At 40.1% G+C, this 19,408-nt stretch overlaps 1 protein-coding gene across 2 annotated transcripts in view; it reads right to left on the reverse strand.

Annotated features, from left to right (window-relative positions):
- LOC143101364 (voltage-gated potassium channel subunit beta-3-like) overlaps positions 1-19,408 on the reverse strand; it is a 194,766-nt gene that overhangs the window by 149,696 nt on the left and 25,662 nt on the right. For both annotated transcript variants that reach the window (XM_076264659.1, XM_076264658.1), the window contains exons 2-7: positions 8,021-8,064; positions 7,845-7,882; positions 7,569-7,648; positions 7,397-7,441; positions 6,825-6,869; positions 6,563-6,606 (exon numbers count right to left, since the gene is read on the reverse strand). In XM_076264659.1, coding sequence (XP_076120774.1) covers positions 6,563-6,606; positions 6,825-6,869; positions 7,397-7,441; positions 7,569-7,648; positions 7,845-7,882; positions 8,021-8,064 — 296 coding nt within the window. The remainder of the gene's footprint in view (positions 1-6,562; positions 6,607-6,824; positions 6,870-7,396; positions 7,442-7,568; positions 7,649-7,844; positions 7,883-8,020; positions 8,065-19,408) is intronic.

Here is a 19,408-nt window from a genome sequence, read left to right on the forward strand (position 1 = left end):
GGATTTTGGAAATGTTACAGAAAAATATGTTAGCCCTTTCTGCCTCCAGACCATAGTTGCATCATAGATCCTCTTGTAGAAGTTATCAGACAAAAATGATCACTGGCTAACCCACTTTAAACTACTTTAGCAAAGTCCTTGGCTGCAGGTTGGGAGCAACAGGCAAACGCAAGATACAATTGCAGTCCAATGAGATGGAACTTTATTCTCTGCGATCATGGCAATGTTAGACGATGTCGTTGGTGGAACAAATATCGCCGACCTTGACTCAGGCGACTTGAACGGTGGTCCCCTTCAGCTGCGACGTGCGCCGATGTATGAACAAGACATAGGTCTGATGTATTTCACTTAACCCGCTGTCCAAACCCCCTGCGTGCGGATACCTACAGCGCAGATAACATTTCATTCATTGCCTACATCTTTTGTTTGTCTTATTCTTATTCTTGTAGGTATCCATTATTCTGCTACCACCAGAAATAATGTATTTCTTCTGCAATTTTTCTATTCCAATTGCTATTCGTTTTAGAGAATAATTAAGTAGCTTAAGCTTAAGTAATTACTTTTATATTGTATAGCCTACTATCTCCTTCTGATTGATTCGTGTACCCTGGGATTTTTAATATGGAAAGGAAAATATTCATGACACTTGACCCAATTTACCCCTACTTTTCGATGCGGGAATTTTGCTGGCCTGTCTCTGCTGGCTACTGTCATGGAAATAAGCTGGGGGAGGGGCGGCGTAGTCATAGTAGTCTTCTGAAGCGTAGAAGTCAGCCTCATATGAGGGGGGATGGTAGGCTCCAGCACTGGGGTTGGTGGCTCCCATCTGAAAGTTTTTAATTTAGGTACCACAGCAATACAAGGTGTGGCGTGTGAGTGTCAGAGCAAGGTGTGGCGTGTGAGCGTGTGAACGAATTGAAATGCGTGTCTCATGCATTGGGCACCCTGTTTATAGATCTTCTTCATATAGCCAATCTATACAAAATATCAGAAATGATTTTGCATTAGGCTTATAGCCTAGCAGATAATAAGACTACCAAATTAATTAAACAAGAAAAATTTCCTGTGTCTTTTTTTCTTCCGATTGGAATTAATGAAATTACTGTGCAAACGGAAAAGGAAAAAGTGCGAGATTCGCCAAATTTGGTTTTACTCATTTTGAGTAGGCCTAACTGTTCGCCAAAGACCATCATCTCTGGCCCCAGCTTGATAAAAAAGTAGGCTCTGATTTAGCCTAATCTACTGTATGACTTCAACGAGGTGATCTTTAGTATCGTTCTGGTACAGCATTATCCCTAATAGCTATGTCTCTGCGCACCAAGACCATTGATTAACAGTTATTAATTAATATAGGCCTATCAGCCATGTCAAATCCAAAACAATCTTTCTAAAAAAATCAGAGTATACTTTTCAAAAAATAAACTAGACTGCATTTCCGGCGGGAACTGCGAAAGTGTGCTTGCCCTGGTCCGGTCACCAACGTGAGCAGACAGTGACATATGCTATGCTGAACCTGGCTTGATCCAAGCATTCTAACAGTGCCTTTCAGTGTTGGAGCAGTGGCAATACCTCAGTGCTTGTTTGTCAGGATACTTTTTCACTGATTTATTTTAGAAATATGAGCTATGAGTGTGAATGTTATATATTCCATCCCCTAATTCTGTTTTACTGGTTTATTTGACAAATAATCTATATGGATTTGCTCTATAAAGACCTTATGTCTGTTTGGGATTGTTTTGAGAGCCTATTGATGTATCTCAGAATAAAGGAATGTCCACAACATTAGTGATGGGTTTTTTTTTGTGTGTGAATGTATTTTACTTAACTCATTGAATGTAGCTGGATACTCATGAACGCATGTCTCTAATAGCCACAATAGGAGTAATTTTAGCAACACCGTATATTGTGTGGCCCATAACGACCCAGTGGATCATGAAAATGTGCCAAAATTCACATTCCTTGCTTGTTGTTGGTACATTAATCCCATTCAGATTGCCACTTATCTGAGATGTAAGAGTTCAGTATAGGTTTAAGGTCTGGGGCAGGGATTTGACATTCTGTGACTTCTTCATTGAGGGCTTTCTTAGCAGCACTGTCCGGTTTCTCATTTCCCCTCAGACCAACATGGCCTGGGACCCAGCAAAAAACTACACCCAAGTTCTGGTTCTTTAGACGATCAAGCTCAGCTTTGGTTGTATACTTTTTGCGTGACATTATAGCCATTATAGCATTATTGCAATTTAATTTAATGCAATTTACTTTTACGATTAAATAAAATTAATTTATCCCTCTCACTCATAGTTTTCTATTTATTTACAAATGTACATAGGCCTACTGTAATTACATTTATACATAGTTATTCTACTGATCTTCATATTCATCCTGCACATAGACTTATTCTTACTACTCTTATAAGCTGTTGTTTCTGCACTACAATGACACTGTTACCACACTGCACATAGCTGTATGTTATGTACATATCTGTTATATATTTGTCATATTGAATATCCATATTTATTCTTTTTTATTATATTCTGTTAATACACTGCATATATATTATTATTTCTACTATTATGTTACTGCTACATCTACATACATTATTCTACTTATTGTATGAGGTAACTGCTACTTACTGCACATATTTAATTCATATTACTCTAAATCAACTCTATACTACTGTCTACATTACACTATAGTTATTGACCTGTCTCTGTATATTTCATCACATTTCTATACTTTGCATCACATTGCATGCATACTTAGGCTACATGAATCACAGCTAAGATCTTTGGTTGCTATGAAGGCCAGTCGTTCTAAATGGATGGTTGCTATGGCCAAAGGCCAGTTCTATCTTTGCCGTTGTCAAGCGGGCATATCCTAGAATTCTGATTAACCTTATCTTATTTGAAACATCTCGCCTACTTCCATACAGTGGGTCCCATTAAGAAGTGGCCACCTCATTCGCGCTTACCGTGATGATTCACGCAGCAACATTATTAAATTAATCTGTCACCATATGTCTATGCCTACGTTTGCAAAGAGGAGAACATTTTAATTTGATTCACAATGAAATGTTACATTTAATGTACATGTTGACAATGTTAGTTGTCAAGGCTAGTTTTGGTTGTTGTTGGTGGTGTTAGGCTACTGCATCCCTTAGTTATGCCTACCATGCAAAATTGTTCCCTCGCAATTGGAAGCAAAAATTCTCGAGCTCTGTTCTAGAATCTTTGATTGGATACTCCTGTAGACGCATTTCAAAATAGATTATCAGGGTCTGGATTGTCCAGGCTAATTTCAAAACACCGCGACGTGAAATCAAATATCCTTGATTACTAGCTCCGCTTTAACCCTCTCTGGTGAAATGCCACAAAAAGCAATGCCCAGTCAGGAGATAGTTAACTAATTAACATGCATAGAAACGTAGGCTACTAAATAAATCATAACCGTGATGTCCATTTTCACCGCTATACTGACTATCATACTAGTTATCAAATACATAGTGGAAAATAAAGACAAAAGTTTGTTGGCAGACTTAGCTAGCAGTCTAAAAACAAAGTAAACATATGCTAACATTCAGTCCCTCGTTGGCATTCATTAAACTCTTCATTCAAGTAGCCTACAACTGGTAGGCTACGTAATTAAAAGGTTCACGTCTAACTTACTTGGTTCATCAACGCACACCTTCACAAACTGTATTCCCGTCGTAGGCTATTGATATTGCAGTCATGAACAGCCACAATGCAAACTCATTACCCCAGAAATAAAACAACGTGCCTTCTCACGTTGGTCCTCTGTGAAATGTAATACAACAGTGCCACCTAGTGTCTTGCATTAACATTAAAAGTGTGAAATGGCTGCTGCCTACCCAGAATGCCTTGCAAGTCTTTAAACACCACAAAACTTCTTAATATTACATAATCTTCCGTACATATATTAATTTGCATACTTTTGTACATGTAAAAATTAGAATAATACTCTCCCATCAACTTTTGTACTTGTAAAATTTAGAACAATACTCTCATATCATGACAATTAAGCAAATTAGATTTGAAAACCATAATAGTGTACTGCAGAGTACTGCTGGTATATATAGCACATGGTTCCTCTTTCTAAATATCCATACTATCCCATGGCATGATATTGAATTGAAGTGCATGGCAAGGTTATGATGAATCTGTGCATAGTCCAGCAATATGTAAATGAGGGTGAAGCAGGCACAAGTGGGCTTGAATATCAAGGCATAGATAAAAGGGTTTGTCAATTGGCATACTGTTTTATTTAATCTTTTTTTTTTTCAGATCTTGTGCATCCTCACATTGGAGTCCCGAGTTCATGTACAAAGTTTGGTTTCAATATGTGACAGCGTTCCTGAAATAATACCTAACTTCCTGTTTTGCAGCTACGCCGCCGATTTCATTTGGCTGTGACGGGCAAACGCTTCTGAAAATCAAAAATCCTTTCTGTAACTTTTGTGAGGCTTGGTCCAAGGATCATGTACGTCAAGTTTCGTGAAGTTCGGACCAAATTTGTGACCTGTGAAACTTTAGTTTCGCTTTCTATTCAATCCAATATGGCGGAAGAATGACAAGGGTCAGTGAAGTCATTTTCAATTTCCACACTACACCGATTCCGGCCGGACGTTCCAGAGTTGGATCGGTGGTGATATCTCAAAAGGTCTAGGAGCAGGAGCTGGCCCAAAATCGGGCTTACAGGAATAATAATAAGAAGAAAACTTAAGAAGAACAATAAGTGTGCTGCTTTGCAAGCACACTTAATAAAACTTAAGAAGAACAATAAGTGTGCTTGCAAGCACACTTAAGTAGGCCTCTTCCACGGGGCAAAAATGCATGTATTTCTTAACAGGTAGGCTACCTAGCGTCTTGATACTTTCTTTTATCAACTTAAAGTCCGATCAAACTTGATTCAAAGGCAGTCCATAATTCAAATGAAATAGTTTTCTAACGAAAAAGTCTAAACTTCAGCTCCTAGACCATTATTCAAGTGCTTATTTTTTTTCAAAGTAGCCTAGGCCTTTGAAACACGCACTCAGAGAAAGTATGCGCGTTTTATGCGCATGTGATGTGATGTACAGTAGCCGATGTTATCCCGATATTTGGTAGGCCAGATTGAAGCCATGAAGATATGATTTCAACTTTTTGGGTCTCTCTCTCTCTCTCGAAAAGTAGCCTGTGCCCTAATTAAATAGCCGAGTTGCAAAGGCTTCTTATTTAACTTTGAGGGTAATAATGTTGAAAGATGTCAGGCCTAGAAAATTGAAATTATGGAATTCATTACAGCTTCTCTACAGTTAGTCCAGTCATTTTAGGCCAACATAGGGGTCAACGTTGAACAAATTGCAACAGAAGAAAACTTAACTGATTTTGTATCCATCACATCATAGATGTGTCCTCCATGCCTTGGACAATTTGTTTGTCAAATGTTGCAATTAGGTTTGGGTCAGACCTTACTTTGCCTATACATTAGCTATACATAATGACATTATACCCTGTTTGCCCATGTTAACAAACAATTTAAAAAAAACGTATAATACATTTTTTGTTTGTCTTGATGTAAGTAATAAACTCAGTAATTTTCATGGTGATATGTGAAGAAATACTGTATACACGCATGAATAGGGTATATTTAGGTCTTTTTCGAAACTTTCCCCTATTGGGATTCTTCGGGGCTTTTTCCCCCTTACTCAGGACATATTGAGGATAAAAAATCAGTTAAGTTTTCTTCTGTTGCAATTTGTTCAACCTTTTTTCATTAAATGACTGGACTAAGTAGGCCTACCTTGTTGACAGTGGCCTGTTAAGTTCGACATCGTAATAAAACTGAATCGAAGTCAAGGCTACGGAATGATTTGATAACATGTTTGTCATTTGTGAAGAGACAGATGGATTATGTTGATATTGTTATTATTTATTCAATATGTATAATCTAGCCTTCCTCTCATCACATTCTTTCTTCTCAGATGCACGCGCTATGCGCAAATACCCGACATCTAAAATGCGAGTCATGCAACATTTGTTTGGCTGTTAAAAATAAATATAAAATAATAAACAGTAACAGAAAATAACAAAATACCGCAATTGTGCACAAATCGAGGATGATTTGAGGCTATGTTTATCAGACATTGTGCCAAGAATTGAGGATCTTTGCAAGGCAAAGCAGGCTCAGGTCTCACATTAATGCAGATGATATGCCTACTATTAGGCTTAGTAATAATAACAATAATAAAGCATAAATTCATATCAGAGGTCTGGTGCCAATTCCTAATTAGCCTAGTAATGATAATAGGCCTGATGATGATGATGACGATGACAATGGTGCTACTGCCAACAATAGCTTAGTAATGATAATAGGCCTACCTACCGTTACTGATAATAATAATATAATATATAAAATAGTGTGGGCCTAACAATAATAGGCTAGCCTAGGGCTATCTATCTATCTATCTATCTATGCAAGGTGGTGTAGTGGGGGTGGCGCCAGGAAGGGGGGGGGGAGAACCCCTGACATACATGTATATAGATGTTAGAGACGGACGCCATACCTTCAATGATGTGCTTCCTGGACAGACCCCTCTCGGTCTCTGCTCTGTGAAAGGCCAAGAAACATGATCAAACACACACGCACACACCAAATGACTGGAAAAGCCTCACAAACACACAGACACTCAAAACACTCGATAATACACAGTCTCTCTCTCTCTCTTAAACACACACATACACTCACAAAATCACACACACTTTCAGACGGTCAAGTTTTCAAAATGTAACAAACATACTGATAAATGTGATAATAAAAACACTTACTGCCCTCCCCAGTAGATTTTTGTTGTCACTACAAAACTGGAACGCCTTTGCGACAGAGCCGTAAAGAGAGAGAGAGAGAGAGAAGAGTATATGTTACATGTTACAGATCAATGTTATTGTTGGAGTACATTGTGCTGAATATAATAATGGGACTATAATTGTGGGAATATGGTTGTAAATCGACTGCATTATATATATACACACACAGTATAATGTATAATATATAATGATACATAGGTAGACAGACAGATGACAAATTGCTAATTTTCTTATTTCATTTATTGCTATAGGAGTTCATCCAACTTGGTTATGGCCCAGCAGGAAAGGGTGTGTGTGTGTGTGTGTGTGTGTGTGTGTACAAGCCCAGGATGAAATGAAAAGAAAGATACAGTCAGGAATTATTTTGGGCACAGCTCATTCAGAGTCCACTTAAACCATTAACATACAAATCTATAAATACACAAGACAGAAATAAACAGCAACACACACACACACACACACACACACACACACACACACACACACACACACACACACACAAAGAGAAGTTCAGGCTTCACATGAACACAAACCTCCATCCTTTCTTCTTAATGATATTTCCGAGTGTGATCTCAGCTCTGGTAGCGGGGAGAAAGATAAAAGAGAGCATTTTGAAGCTTTTAGCAAAAGTAAAACTGTCGGGATGTGAAGTGAATAAAGACAGACAGAAAGAGAGAGAGAAAGGGGGAGAGGAGAGACACTGACCTTCCAGATGCATAGACCTCTGCAGTGTCAAACAGGTTCACACCATGTTCATAAGCAGTAGTTACAAGGTTCTCAGCCATCTGCAGCAACACACATGCACACACACACACACACACACACACACACACACACACACACACACACACACACACACACACACACACACACAAACACACACACACACACACACACACACAGACACTTAATATGATGTATAGACCCTCATTATGATAAAGTAACAAACACACTGATTCACTGAACATGGAAGAAACTTACCTCATCAGATACCTGAGAGCCAAAGGTCACCCAGGTACCTACAACATGCACACACACACACACACACACAGTATTTGTTATTAAATAAGTTGTGTTTGTGTGTGTGTGTGTGTGTGTGTGTGTGTGTATGTGTGTGTGTGTGTGTGTGTGTGTGTGTGTGTGTGTGTGTATCTTACCTAAGCCCAGACAGGATACTCTCAACCCGGACTTCCCCAGGTTCCTGGAATTAAAAGAAGATGTCTTAACCAGTAAAAGTGAATTCACAACAGAAGTAATTCATTTTCTGTAGTTGATACAGTCCATAAACCAATGTCCACTACAGCCCATGTCTTAAACAGCCACCATGTTTTGATATTTCTGTTATAACCTGTTTCCACGTGATAGGTCGATTGGGGACCACATTCTGTGATTCTAGTGAATGGTGTTTTTGCAGTTCCTAGAACATCTTTTTACAGCATGGAACTGCACTTAGAATTAGGAGAGCCTCATGTCATCCAAGGGTTACTCCAGGTACCTTGCCTGTTTAGGGAGTTCCTTGAGGAACTTAACTCATATGGGAGAGATCACTCTTACAAATAGGAGAGCCTCGAGTCACCCCACGGCTACTCCAGGAACCTTTATGCTTTGTAACTGATTGGATCCTGATGACCCAATCAGAATGCAGTTAGGGTCTGTAACTTGATCTGAGAGCACTTCAGACATCAGACAAGACAAGCATGGCTCTGAAGCTAGATAGGAACAGGAGTAAACACATTTTTCCCCTCATAAATATGAATTTATGTTTATGATAGCCTAACCAATTTGCACTCAGTATAATTCTAACCATTGCAGGTGATGATATTTGAAGTTAGTTTGAATATATTTCATAACAGTGTAGTACAGGGTTTTTTCAAAGTTGAATGTCCATCCCAATGGACATCAGGTGTTGGGAGATTAGGCACTCATTTAGGCACTCACCAGGCAATGTTCTGACATATCCTCAAGACCCAAGCTATAATTTTGAATGCATTTTTTATTTATTTCAGCTATTTTGGATGAATGTGCACTCATTTTACTAAAATGTGTCGTCATTTTTACTAAATCGTGCTCTCATTTTATTAGATTGTGCACTGAATTCAGTCAAATGTGTGCTCGGTTTACTAAATAGTGTGTCCATTTTGCTAAATTGTGGGCTCATTTAGTCAAATTGTGCTATTTTTTTGTAAAATGAGTGCACATTTTAGTACAATGAGTGCACTATTTACTAAAAAGAGTGATTTAGTAGACGAGCACCCTATGTAGTAAAACGAGTGCACAATTTAGGGTGCGTTCGTAAATTCAATCTGACACTGAAAATAGAATAGCTCTCTGAAGTTCAAAAAACTAGTTTATTACATTTTACATAACATTTTAATATATTGTGTGCACGTTTTAGTAAATTGTGCGTATGTTTACTAAATTTAGTAAAACGAGTGCACTATTTAGTATAACAAGCGCATGATTTAGCAATATGTGCACACAATTTAGTAAAATGAGCATACATTTTCTGGATATATACCAAAAATATCTTGCAATGACTGCTCTAGGGTTCCGTACTAACCATATTACAATCTATTCTTGTTAGTATAACAGTACCCAGAGTACGCTCTGGATGCTCTGAGAGTGTGACACTTTGAATAAACGAACGATAATTCCACCCACGGTCCAAATTTACGAACAGTTAAAAGTTTTAGAGTTGGCTCAGAGCGCTTGGAGTGGCAATTTACAAACGCACTCTTAGTAAAATAAGTGCATAATTCATTAAAACAAGCGTATATTATCTTGATATACAAAAACAATCTTACAATGACATCTCCTGGGGGGTGTCATTGCAAGATTTTCTATGTATTGAGAAAACATACACTCGTTTTACTAAATCATGTGCTCGCTTTACTAAATTGTGCGCTCGTTATACTAGATTGTGCACACATTTTTGTGTATTGTGCGCTTGTTTAACTACAGTACATAGTGTGTTCATTTTACTAAATCGTGCTCTCGTTTTATTAAAAAGTACATTTATTTGACTAAATTGTGTGCTCTTTTTACAAAAATTTAAATGAGAATGTGATGAAATAAAATGAGTGCAATTTAGCAAATGAGCCCACAACGTAGTAAAATAAACACACTGTTTAGTAAAACAAGCACACGATTTACAAAATTGAGCGCACAATTAAGTAAAATGAGCACATACACTTTAGCAAAGCACATTGTGTGGACGCAATCTGGCACATTAGTTAATGTGCATGTTTTGACCTGCTCATAGACAATAATAGATAATAGATAAAAAACATTTAGACACATGCAAACATCCAGTTCCAAATGTTTAAGTCATATGTGATTATTACTTTCAATACTATATGTAAAAACATAGTGTTTTTTCCCTAAGTCCTCATGTCATTTGACACCTATTTAGTCGAGGCGTCCATTGTAATGGACATTAAAAAACAGTAATAAAGACATGATTTATCAAATAAATATTTTTTCCCCTTTATTTCTACATTGGAGAGGAGTAAAAATCAGCTGAATAATTTTTTTTATGCTTAACAGAAAAAAATCAGGTCTGAAGGGGTTAAGGAAATTCACTCATTGGAGAGATGGGCAGGCATGAGCGATGTTTAAACTGTCTTGACAGTTGGACCAGTGCCAACCAGCTTTCAAGGAACTCAACAGGTGGGTAAATGCTTAACATTTTTAAAAGGAAATTATATTTGTTAATTAATTATAAGCCCATTGAAATGTCAATAATGGCATGTGCTTTCTAAGCGCCTGCCTTATACATCAATTAAACATTAAAGTTAGCTACCAATTTCATGATCTATTTGGTAGAAGCTATGTTACTGTCATCCACCACTTTATAACATTAGCATCTAGAAGCTAACTGACGTTAGTTACGGGATACTTTGTTTTGCAGTGTTTCCCATACATTGACTAATCTGTGGCGGGGTGCCACGAAATAAAAATCGGCCGCCACAGATGAATATTCTATGTTTAATTTAATTTTATTTAATTTAAATTAAATATAAGGTAAAATCCTTGCATTGCCATTGAGCTGCGCTTTTTACGCACGCAGCCTTTCCTTGCCCCGCCCCGCTCTCTCTCGTAGCCCGCTGCCACTCCTCTGCATGTGCATTTAACAAAATATTCACGATTGTTGAAGGATTGTTGTTGCCACATAGAAGCATTGCATAGGTCTGGCTAAATTGCTATTAAATCCGCTTAGCATCGTGACCATGCTGCGCAAATTTCTTCAAAACTGCTGCATTGAAGTGAACTCTGCTAAGGTCACAACATACTGTAGTAGGCTACATTGAAGAGACTAAACTAAGTTAAGTTATGAAATCAAGCAGTATCTCAAAGCTAACGTTAGAAAACTGTTTGGATGTCGAATTTAGCATGCTTAGCCTACTTACAGCTGCTTGTCAATTTTGTTGAAGGGCTCATTTTATTGACTCTGACACTGAATGTTTGCAAAATCCCGATGTAAATGGAAAAGTGTTTTCCAAAATTCAAAAGTGCTTGTCCCAAGGAGAAGTACGAACCTTTATTTTAACTATGTAGAAAACGTTATGAATTGCATCCACACATCAGCAGCCTTTCAACTGTGTTACAATTGCAAGGGTTCCCTCAAACGTCTTAAAGTGACAGGCACTCAATTAGACCTATACACTACCAAGACGTTGTCAAAATCAGCTACCGCCACAAATTGGATCCAATTCTGTGGGAAACACTGTTTTGATATATCATATGTTGTGGTGCTACCTTATTTATTTCTTTATAATTTGTATGATAGCATCACAGGGTGTAACATAAGCCTGTGATTACTTCTAATGTTAGCCTGTGACTGCAGCTAACCCTTCCTCTGTATTGCTATGCTCAGCTGCTGCTGAACAAGTGTACAAAGTCCCTCTAGGACTTGATGCAGTTGCAGGTGTTGCTGCAGGTTTAGAAGATGGTCTACCACGTCTTTTCTGATAACACTGAGTCCTGCCTGCTTAACATGATTTCTAGTAGTGAATCTTAGCATGCTGCAGATGCTCACTGTTACTGGTGGATTTGTAGCAGTTCCTGTGCCAAACTGCTTTGTTCTGTTGTAATATAACTGCACTGTAACGTTGTAATCGTTGGCTGATCTGTGATCTCCATACTCTCTCATGGACAAAAACAAGAAATTTGGCATATGTCTAGTGATGCGTTATTCACCAGTCCACACATATCTGCCACTGGATACATAGCCCAAAATCTGTTTCTTTTGCTGTAGAGAATATGTGTTTCATCACCTGAAATACACACCTCAGAATATACCTAACTAGACTGTGCCACTATGAACTATGAAAATGTGCTTGCTCAAATGTAGAAGGCTAGAAGGTCACTAATATCACCAACCGTGAAGAACAGAGCACTATGTGCTTCAGGTTATTCAATATTCTAAATTCTATAACTGCCAGCTATCAACAGCCAACTGTCACTGCTAGTGTCTCTCTTTCTCTTTCTCTCTCTTACACACACACACACTCTCCTGTCTGTTTGTCTGATCCTTTTACCCTTTCTTTTTTTCACACTTACATAGGCTACGGAGGTCTCTGCACTTTGTGCTCTGAATGGGTGTAGATAAGAACTGGCAGAGCAGGCTACTGTAGGCCTACACTCAAGCACACTAATAGACATGAATTGATAGTATTGATATTGAAGTATTATTTTTTTTAAGCGGACAATTTTGAGCATTTTAGGCACAATTTCTTGTTAAAGAGATCAATCATCAGCCTAAAAATGTTTTATAATGTTGTATTGTTTATGTGGTCCACTTTTGCACACTACCTTGTAGAAGAATATCTTTGCTTTTTGGCACCAAACCCTATAATACCAGCAATGTGAGGTTTATGGACAAAACACCAAATTTGATCTTTTCTGAATTTGACCTTTGATTTGGGTCCTTCAAAACCTTCAAAAAATGGAGACATGTTTTTTTTTACTCTTAAGAACCCCTAGAACAAAGATATAATACTCTCCAAAAATTAACATGCGAATCCCACAAGCCCCCCAATTAGACACATAGGCCCCCCTACTAAAAGCCCAGAAGATGGTTGAGTATAAATTACAGTCAGAGTCCAATAGTAAAGGAAACCTCAGAGGTTGGCAAAACTACCTTTCTTTGAAAAAACGCCTGAAAGCTGAAAATCACCAACTCAGAATGAGATAATATGGGTAAATGATACATTTTCTGAATCCTTAGAGTCGTGCCAGTATTGCAGTGTTTGCATTTTGTATCTCTGATGCTCCCTGATGCCACAGAATTAAAAGAATAAAGATGATTTCGGCGGAAATGGCAGGAAAATTTGTGTGATTAAAAGTTTGAAGAGCTCCTGGGTTGGCTGTATTTGTCCAAAGTGTTCACAAAAGGACTTGAATGAAAGCTCATTGTCCTCTTTAAAATGACACCAAACATAATAAAATCAAATATGCAAATATGTCTTTAACAAAGAACAATAGCAAGATAGGCTCCTGCGTCAAAAATGTGTTTTTTCAATGGGGGAGGGTAACTTTAACAGCTGATAACACTAATTTAGCTGTGACTCCAGAAGGGTTATCATACAAAAATGTTAACTACAGACATGTATCTGAGTCTAGGTGGTACCGACATTTCATCTGGCCCATGGACTAATTGGCACTGTCTGGTTACTTCCGTGATCACTCCCAGTGGAATTCTAATGGAACTGCAACTAATTTCGATACAATGGGGCTTAATAGGAAGTGCCAAGGCTCTCCGCAGACGGGCTTTGGTGATACTAAATAGCTGACAGACAAACTCATCACGAACTGCTGCATTCTGGTGATCAGCGAGACATGGCTACACTCACTAGTCCCAGACGCTACCATGGAGCTAACAAGCCGTACGTTATTTCGCTGGGACAGAAATACAAACTCACTGACACACACTGTTCCCCTGATTTAGAATACCTCACAATTAAATGCAGGCCGTTTTATCTCCCGCGGGAGTTTTCTGCAGTAATGGTCACCACCGTTTATATGCCACCAGATACTAATGCTAACACTGCTTTAGGCATTCTACATGGCACTATCAGTAAACAACAGAGTAAACACCCTGATGCTGCCCACATTTTAACCGGGGATTTTAACCACGCAGATCTTAAACTGGTCCTCCCCAAGTTCACACAACACATTAAATGTACTACTAGGGGAGTTAAAACACTTGACAAAGCCTATTCTAACATTAGTAAAGGTTTCAGGTCCACACCACTACCACACTTAGGACAGTCAGATCACCTATCCATACTACTCACCCCAGCATACACCCCCCTCAGAAGAAAAACTCAAGTCACCTCAAAGACTGTAAAGACTTGGCTCATCACAGCTGCAGGATTGCTTCGAAAGAACCAACTGGGACATCTTTGAGGACGAGGACCTGGAGGCTTTCACTACATTAACACCTGCACTGACAACGTCACAGTCAGCAAACAAGTGCGGATGTTCCTTAACCAAAAGCCCTGGTGTACAGGAGTGGTCCGCACTCTCCTCAAAGAATGCAATGCCGCCTTCAGGTCCGGTGACAGTGCACTTTACAGCACTGCAAGAGCCAGTCTGAAGAAAGGCATCAGCGATGCCTAAGCAGCTCACAAGAGGAGGATTGAGGACCACTTCAACAACAACAAGCCACAAAGGGCGTGGCAGGGCATCCAGCAGATCACCAAATACAGAGGCAACAGGAGCACCGCTGCAGAGGGTGACACACTGAGGGCAGCCATGGCCTACTGGTTAGCGCTTCGGAATTGTAACTGGAGAGTTGCCGGTTCGAACCCCGACCATTAGGCACGGAAGTGCCCTTGAGCAAGGCACCCTAACCCCTCACTGCTCCCCGAGCGCCGCTGTTGTTGCAGGCAGCTCACTGCGCCGGGATTAGTGTGTGCTTCACCTCATTGTGTGTCCCCTGTATGCTGAGTGTGTTTCACTAATTCACGGATTGGGATAAATGCAGAGACCAAATTTCCCTCACGGGATCAAAAGAGTATATATACTTATACTTATATACTTATACTTCACTGGCAGAGCAACTCAACTGTTTCTTTGCCCGCTTTGAGGTGAGCACCACCAATGTCGGGGACATCACACCCTCTCCTGTCTGCAACAACAGTCATACACTCACTGTGCAGGAGCATGAGGTGAGGCGGATGCTCAGTGGAGTAAATCCCAGGAAAGCTGCCGGTCCAGTCTGTGCATTACAGCTCTCAGCTATCTTCACAAGACTCTTCAACCTGTCCCTGTCCAAACCCATCGTTTCGCCATGCCTCAAATCTGCTACAATAATTCCCCTACCCAAAAAAACTACCATAAGCAGCTTAAATGACTACCGCCCAGTGGCACTCACACCAGTGGCACTCACACCAGCACGTCCTAGCCAGCCTCTCACCCACCTTTGATCCACACCAGTTTGCATACAGAGCAAGAAGGTCTACAGAAGATGCTATCAGCACTGCTCTCCACAGCGCACTGTCCCACCTTAAACACCAGGGGAGCTATGTGAGGATGCTCTTTGTAGACTTCAGCTCTGCATTTAACACAATAATTCCGGGGAGACTTGTCACCAAACTCACCAACCTGGGACTCTCCTCATCCATCTGCCAATGGATTATGGACTGTCAGACCAACCGACCTCAAACAGTGAGAATAGGCCAACACATCTCATCCCAACTCACACTCAGCACTGGCTTCCCCCAGGGTTGTGTATTGAGTCCCCTGCTGTATTCTCTCTACACTTACGATTGCACCCCCACCCACCCTACCAACACTATCGTCAAGTATTTTTTGAATTTCCCCTTGGGGATCAATAAAGTATCTATCTATCTATCTATCTAAGTAGGCGGACCGTCGTTGGTCTCATCTCAGGGGGAGACGAGGCCGCCTATCGGGAGGATCTGCAGACTGGTGGGGTGGTGCTATCTCATCCTTGGCCCCGGCCGTGGCGCGACTAGCTGGGGCACCTGCACCGTACGCCGGCGACCCGGGTTCGATTCCTGCCCCGTGGTCCTTTCCGGATCCCACCCCGACTCTCTCTCTCACTCACTTCCTGTCATTCTTCACTGTCCTGTCATTAAAGGCATAAAAAAACAAAACAAAAAAACAATCTCATCCTTAACATTTCCAAAACAAAATAAATAATCATGGACTTTTAAAGGAAAAAGACAGATATAGAGCCACTCCACATTAACAGGAAATGTGGGGAGAGGGTTCCTGTCTTCAAGTTCCTGGGGTCAGGAAATACTCAGGAAACCCCACCTGGAGGAAAAACTGCTGGTGTCCTTCTACCGCTGCTCCATTGAAAGCGTGCTGGCCTACTGCATTTCCACCTGGTATACCAGCTGCTCAGCAGCGGACAAGAAGGCCTTACAAAGGGTTATCAATACCGCCCAAAAATCACGGGCTGTGCCCTGCCTTCCCTCCAGGACATCTTCAGTTCCCGCTGTCTCACCAGATCTGCAAACATTTTGAAAGACCCCTCACACCCCAGTCATCATATGTTTGCACTGCTGCCCAAACAGATTCAACAAACAGCTTTTACCCCAGCGCAATACGGACACTGAACACTTCCAGTCACCCTCGCACATGGTCACTTAGAGACTGAGCCCCTCTGTGTGTCGGACTGGATGCACTTTTTGCACTTTTCCCATTATACCTCACTGTCAATTTAAAAAATGCACTGAAGAATGTATGTGATTGGGGGGCGCTGTGGCACAACAGGCTACAGCGCTCATACCATATACGGGTCCAAGTGCCCATGGGCACCCAGGTTCGAATCTGACCTGCGGTCATATCCCTGTCCCACCCCATCTCTCTCTCCCACTTACTTCCTGTCTCACTCTTCACTGTCCTATACAAATAAAGGCAAAAAGCCCAAAAAATATACTTAAAAAAATAAAAAGAATGTATGTGATTGTATGTGGGGATAAGGGGAGGGTAGAGAAGGGGGCTGTCTGTGAACGTTGCATTCTGTGCAATGACATTAAAGAATTCTATTCTATTCTATTCTATTTTTTTATCTTGTGCATCCTCACGTTGGAGTCTCGAGTTCATGTACAAAGTTTTGTTTTGATTCGTGTTAGCGTTCCTGATATAATTATTGTTTCGCTACGCCACCGATTTTGTTTGGCTGTGACGGGCAGACGCTTCTAAAAATCAAAAATCCATCTAGTAACTTTTGTGAGTCTTGGTCCAAGGATCATGTACGTCAAGTTTCGTGAAGTTTGGACCAAATTTGTGACCTGTGAAAATTTAGTTTCGCTTTCTGTTCAATCCATTATGGTGGAAGAACAACATGCTCCCGTGACATCATCTCCGCGAGCAACGTGCACCAGTACTGACCGGACGTTTTAAAGTTGGAACGTGTCTCTGTCTCAAAGGGCCTAGGCACAGGAGCTGGCCAAACATTAGGGAGACGGGAATAATAATAAGAAAACTTAAGAAGAACAATAAGTGTGCTGCTTTCAGCCATCCCAGTCACTGCCTGTTCAGTTTGTTGAAGTCAGGCAAGCGCTTCTGCAGTTTGATGGCCAAAGCTGAGAGATTAAGAAAAAGCTATTTCCCTCGGGCCATTAGACTCCTCAACATGGACATGCCTACTCTCTAATGAATACTTTGGATGCTATCCCATTTTAATAACATTATTTATTTTTATTATTATTATTCATGTCACTTTATTATTTTATTTTATTATTAACTTCTGCTTTTAATCTTCTATTTAATCTTCTTCTTCTTTTAATCTAGTATCTAGACAAACATAAAGCCAAACACACATTCACTGCCCATATACACTGTTCCATATGCATATAACTGCATGCATTCTTTTGCCCCTTCCCAAAACATCATACTCTTACAAAAAAGTGTGTGTGTGTGTGTGTGTGTGTGTGTGTGAGAGTGTGTGTGTGTGTGAGAGAGAGAGAGAGAGTTACTATTACAGTTTTAATGCTCACTGAGCCCAAAGAACATGTCGGTTCAGGCCAGGCAGCAATATTTGGTTTGGATTAGTACATTACAACTGTAAGAAATACAGCAAATGTGTGTGTGTGTGTGTGTGTGTTTGTGCTTACCCTTCCATTGACTTCAGCTTTATGTTTACGCATGAGACTGCATTATGACTTAGAGAACAATGACAGTAATTATCTCAGGCTAACATAGCAGTGTGTGTGTGTGTGTGTGGGTGTGGGTGTTTGGCTATGGCTATACCCCGGAGCTACGGCAGCTCATTGGGCCGTGTTCAAGTCTCCTAGTCATTCCTTATTAGAGAAGGTAGACACACAGACACACACACACACACACACACACACACACACACACACACACACATACAACAACAACAACAACATACACACACTTACATCCTACTGATCAGTCAGATACAGTCATTCACACAATCTGTAATTTACACTTTGTATGACCAAGCTGTGCTTGGTGACACACAACTACTGCATAAAACATTACCACACGCAGGGGCACAAAAATACACATGAAATACACAAACACACACAAACACACACAAACACATAGAGAAATGGGGAGGGCAAGAGAGGCTGAGGTAGTGGGGGAGGGGAATTGAAAGAGGTTGAAAGAGATTGATCATGGGCTGTAATGCAAAAGCAATTAAAGACAAATAAAGAGTGTGACACACACACACATTTTCCGCTCTCCACTCAAATAGTACAATGGGGTTGTCAAGTCTAATGTATAGCACTTACATAATAATTATTCATATTCAATGTACACACACACACACACACACGTGAGTGCAAATGTTTTGTTGTAGTTTCGAGTGGCCTGAATGAACTATGAATATGTCTACACAACATACAACGTTTGTACTTATACTTACTTTTACTCTGTATACACCACTAACCACTCGGTGAGTTGCACAGTTTTGAAAATGAATGTTAAAGGTTGTTTTAAGGACATGTTTGTGCATGCCTGTAGCCAGCCACTCTGAAGCAGTCAAAGGCTAAACTAGTCAAAAAGTCGAGACAGGACCCATCGTCAACATTTCTCTGTCCACCACTCTAGTTCATCCAAAACAAACCAGAAAAGGGACTCAAAGTGCTAAATACCGGAATTATCCTTTAAAGAGGGACAGCAATATAGACACTGTGCAAATTGGCATTAAATATAAGTTGGGTGAAAAGGCTCTGAATCAGGGAATTCAGGCACTGAATTAGTGATATATTTCCTGATATGTGTAATATCAGGACATATATTGGTTGATATGCTCCTGATATTTTAGTGCCAATTGCCATATCAGGAGCATATCAAAAGTCCTGAATGGGACTGCGACGACATGCAAGATATCCAGACTTCATATTCTCACCTGATATGATCCATGTTTCAAGTATTAGCTACTTATATGACCCCGGACACCTCTTGTTCTTGTTCCCATATACCCCCTGATATGTCAAACATGGGACTACGCATATACTGCCTATATACTGCCAGGCACAGGTAATTTCGCAGGCATTTATGTTTATGCCTTTATTTGCTTTTCCATAGGCTTT

Source organism: Alosa pseudoharengus, unplaced genomic scaffold (assembly GCF_046254945.1).
Source record: "Alosa pseudoharengus isolate Yale_2024_CS ecotype anadromous, Long Island Sound unplaced genomic scaffold, YU_APseudo_1.1 YU_APseudo_1.1_scf_33, whole genome shotgun sequence".
NCBI classification, from domain to species: Eukaryota; Metazoa; Chordata; class Actinopteri; order Clupeiformes; family Clupeidae; genus Alosa; species Alosa pseudoharengus.